Raw genomic sequence first — 4821 nt, 5'->3', positions numbered from 1 at the left:
AGTATATATATTATTATTTACCAAAATTCATATAATACATTTTCTTCATAAATGATTAACAATTTATAATATTAGAATATATAATATTGAAATAAAATAAATATACTTATAAAAATATAAATATATATGCTTATATGGCATTCACGTGAACTTTCACACCATATCAACTGTGAAGAATGACTAAATTCCCTTATTATTACTACATTTAAATAGTCTTTCATGAACGCGGTCTTTATGTCATTGTGTAAATGTCAGGTAATCAAGGGATCTAGGGCAGACATCTATACGTCAATAGTTTTGGGGTCTTTATATGTCAGTGGGTGACTGTATTGGAAACAGTTTCACCTGATGAGACCTGATGAGACAGCTCTGAAAGTGACATTTTTTGTCACACTTTCAATATTTCTAATAAACCCGAGGCTTTAAAAATGTAGTTGTGTGCATGACAGCATACGAGAAATGGGTTGGAGCAGACATACAGAGGATATAGTGCATCCACACTGACAAATCTACCCTATAAATGGAGAAAAAAAGAGAACTGAATTGTTTGGTTCAATGAACTGTCAAAAACACCTGCAAACTGCAAAGTCTGGGATAGTTATTCACGCTAAAATTCGACAAAGAGAAAGATGCGAACTCGTACGGTGCGAAAGAAACGCATCAAGCTGTTTCATCGATTAATAGCAGCTGTTCAAAACCCTATGAGTTCCTGTAGCAAAGTTTGGACGAATCAGAAAAAAAATCCCTGTCTAAGCACTTATTCAAATGCAAATTCATGCACATAGTGCTGCATTAAAGCCCTCTAAACCGCATCCATTCGGGTTGAAAACAGGAAACAGTGCGATGAGGATGACATTTCATTTCAAGCAAATGCCTATCAATTGTAGAGCATCAGCAAAAGTGCTCGACTTACATAAATGGTAGTTAAACACGCACACAGCTTAAAGCATACTCTCCCTGAATCAAACGTTGGCCACTCACCTCACGTTTCAAAAACAGCCAAAGCAACCCAAAGCAAAGTCCCCAACATTATGACACACGCCTAAAACTGTGGTGCAACATATGCTGTTTCAGTTTCATCTTTTAGAGCACATTTGTGGTCTGCGTGCATGCATATGGATTCCAGCGACAGCCGTTAATCAACGATCGGATAGCCAATGTTTTGCACGTTTTTACTCCCTCTTAACTTTCCTGGGCTGTTTGCCACCAATCCTCCGGTTGCCAAGGGCCAGAGAGGAAAGGGCCTTTCATGTGGCGCACGTTGCACAAGAAGCCGTCAGACCTGCTAAGTCACTTGCATTCCGCTCCAACTGAGGTTGCTGGCGGGAAGGCGGACGGGTCATCGAAGAGCGGGGATGAACTTATGGCAAAAAGTGCGAGACCGCCCTGGGCGATGTTGCTGCTTGGATTACTCCTTAAAATGACTCCAGCAACAACTACACATCTCACACTGTGGTAGAACAAAGCTTTCTTGTGGCATCTCCTTACAATGCCTTTAGAAAATTATGTGCAAATGAGTTAATGACTCTCATCGGCCACAACTGTTTATATACTGAGGTAGTTTGGTGCGTAGGTTTTGGTGGTAAAAGTTCTCGCACTGACATTTGATATCAATATGATAGACCACAACACACACACACACCACAAATTTTGCATAGTTAGTTATTAAATGATGGAGAATCTATACTAACAGGCTGGATACACCTACTCGTTCTGTATCATGACTACGATCAAATAATAGTAAAGTCATCAAAGCTATAAAGTAAGTCAAATGGAAGTACTTAGTGACCAAATAAGTTTTAAATTGAAATGTTTTGTAAAGAAATTCATGCTTAGGCACAATTTACCATTAAAAAGTTTGTGGTCAGCAAGACTGTATTCATACTTTTTTTTTTAACATTTTTTCAGTAATGACGAATTAAATCGATCAAAAGTTCCATTTATAGTGTTACAAAATATTATATCTGAAATAAATGCAGTTCTTTTGAACTACCGAAATCAGCATATTATAATGATTTTTGAAGGATCATGTGACACTGAAGACTGGAGTAATGGCTGCTGAAAATTCAGCTTTGCCATCACAGGAATAAATTACATTTTACAATATATTAAAATAGAAAACAGTTATTGTGAAATACAGTATACAGTTTTTACAGTATTTTTAATCAAATAAATGAAACAAAATCATTTTAAAATCTTAACAGCGGGAGTGTATTTAATATACAATTGTATCAATTTGAAGATCAAAGGGCTAATTTCAAATATTTAGATCAAACGGTTTTTAACACAGCATAATGAGAAACAGAAATTCAGTCAATTGTGTGAACAAAAACATATGGTGGTCATCAGCCCTAAAAAAACCCGCGACCATCAGCGCATATGTGAAACCAAAATGTAGCTATGTCTTTAAGAATGATTTCATAAATTCTGCCCACAAAAACAGGACACCACAGACATCAGCTGCCTGGCCTAAAAACTGCGTTATCCCTGCGCTGTGATTAGAGCTGCAAAACAGGAAATGACAAAAGACGAAGAAAGGCAGCAAAACACGATGAGAGTGATAGGTCGCTCCTGCTCTCCCTGTGCATTTTAACCAAGCCGTCCCTGAGTGACAGCTCGTGAAGTCCTGAGCCGAGCGCTGATGGTATCATATGACCCGGATCTTCAACGATGAGGACTAGACAACTGATGGTGGGCTGATATGAAAGTGGGTTAGAGAGTGATGCTTCACCAAAGCGACACTTCCCTTTGGTTGACAGAGAGCATTTCCTTTGGTGGAGTGCAAGACTTGCAGGCAACACAGCAGCATGTCCTAGGTGGCCTAACCGCAGTGTTTGCTAGGCTTCTCTATACACGTCCCTCAGGACAGAACAGCTCTGCTCAGTTTTTCCAGAGCATGTCAGCTGTGGTCACAGAACCACAATCGTTTTGTAGTCTACAACACACATTAATACCGCACTACCACCCATAGATGTGTCTTCTTATAGCAATTGCATAGAGTTGTGGGAGCCTGACCTGAGTGTGTGCGCAGATGACCAGTCAGGGCGTCGCGGCGGCGGCAAGCGTAGCTGCAGAACGGGCATTTGAAGGGCTTCTCTCCCGTGTGGAGTTTGATGTGCCTCAGTAGGTTGCCCTTTTGAGTGAATGAAACCCCACACTGGTTACACTGGAACGGCCGGTCACCTGATGGACAGAGGATGAACAGAGTCACGAACAAGAGACACATGCTGATGTTAAAAACCATATAAATACTGCAGTGTTTTCAGTGTAGCTGTCTTTATATAGACTGTTCACCACACATCACATGCAGGGACTGCTGTTTCCACCCGAGGTTGGACGATATATTGAATATAAAAATATAAAATGAAGCAACATTAAGACTTTTCAATAGTGCCTTTGATATAAACTTCAGTGGAAAAAATGGTGTAAGATTTGTAAAATGTATTTACACGAATCAGTCTATTTAAATGACTCGTTTGCACCATCACTCATTCTTACACTCTAAAAAAATGCTGGGTTGTTTCAACCCAACTTTGGGTCAAATATGGGCTAACCCAACTTTTAGGTTAAAAATGTAATTTAAAAAATTAACCCAACAGTTGGGTTAGTCCATATTTGATCCAAAGTTGGGTTGAAACAACCCAGCATTTTTTAGAGTGTAGTTAAAATGTATACAACCATAAACTCATTTCTGAAACCAAAATGTCTGCATATCCTAAATATGGAGTCTGATTCATTTTCATAAATTGGTTCAAACTGATTCAATGAATTGATTCAAAACACTATTTCAAAGAGTCATTTGTCATCACCCATAAAAACTGACAAAAAAATGTCAAGGCATTTGTGTAGGTACATACTGCTGTTTATATTGATGAATATAAATAAAATGTATTTAAATTTGTTGACATACAGTACTAATCAGTACATACAGTACTAATACAGTACTAAAGTTTTTTTTTAAAGAAATTATATTTTGTAGCAATGATGTAAGTTACATAGATCAAACATGACTGTAAAGACATAATTTTACAATATTTCTAGATTTATAAGATTTATTTTCTATTTTGTTTTTCTATTTCTGCTCTTTTGAAATAATAAGAAATGTTTTGAGCATCAAATAAGCATATTTTGATGTCTGAATGATTATGTGACACTAAATACTTGAGCAATGACTGCTGAAAATTCAGCTTTGCCCTCACAGGAATAAATTTTAAATATATTAACACAGAAAACATGTACGTTAAAGCGTAATAATATTTCACAAAATTATTGTTTTCACTGTATTTTTGATAAAATAAATGTAGCCTTTGCGAACATGAGATTCTTTCAAATACATTTAAAAACAAATCTTACTGGACCAACATTTTGAATGGTAGTGCATTTTCATTTAATAAAAAAAAAAATGATGATGAAGGCATGTCTTGAACATTATCTAGATTTTTACTGCCTTTTCCTTCTTAAAGGGGTCATATGATGGGATTTAAATTTTTCCTTTCTCTTTGGAGTGTTACAAGCTCTTGGTGCATAAAGAAGATCTGTAAAGTTGCAAAGACTAAAGTCTCAAATCCAAAGAGATATTCTTTATAAAAGTTAAGAGTCAACCACGCCTACCTAAAACGGCTCGTTCTAATATGCCCCCACATGTCTACGTCACGATGTGGGAAGATTTGCATAACACCGCCCAAATGTTCACGCAAAGAATGAAGGTGTAACTTTTATTCTCGCAGTAGTATTGCTGTTGCCGCAATGTCGTGAAGGCGCTGTGTGTTTCGTTGTGAAAGCGAAACTACTTTGTTTGGTCTTCCAAAAGAGGACGATATC

General features: G+C 37.3%; 1 protein-coding gene across 1 annotated transcript in view; it reads right to left on the bottom strand.

The window, feature by feature from the left end:
* The window catches only part of LOC107660609 (zinc finger protein Helios-like), a 35080-nt gene that overhangs the window by 6309 nt on the left and 23950 nt on the right, over positions 1–4821 (bottom strand). The window contains exon 5 of the mRNA XM_016449968.1: positions 3016–3183. Within this exon, the coding sequence (XP_016305454.1) occupies positions 3016–3183 (168 nt within the window). The remainder of the gene's footprint in view (positions 1–3015; positions 3184–4821) is intronic.

This window comes from Sinocyclocheilus anshuiensis, unplaced genomic scaffold (assembly GCF_001515605.1).
Source record: "Sinocyclocheilus anshuiensis isolate Anshui unplaced genomic scaffold, SAMN03320099.WGS_v1.1 scaffold627, whole genome shotgun sequence".
NCBI lineage: Eukaryota > Metazoa > Chordata > Actinopteri > Cypriniformes > Cyprinidae > Sinocyclocheilus > Sinocyclocheilus anshuiensis.
The sequence above is the reverse complement of the archived record's forward strand: the minus strand, read 5'-3'. Positions and strand labels throughout refer to the sequence as shown.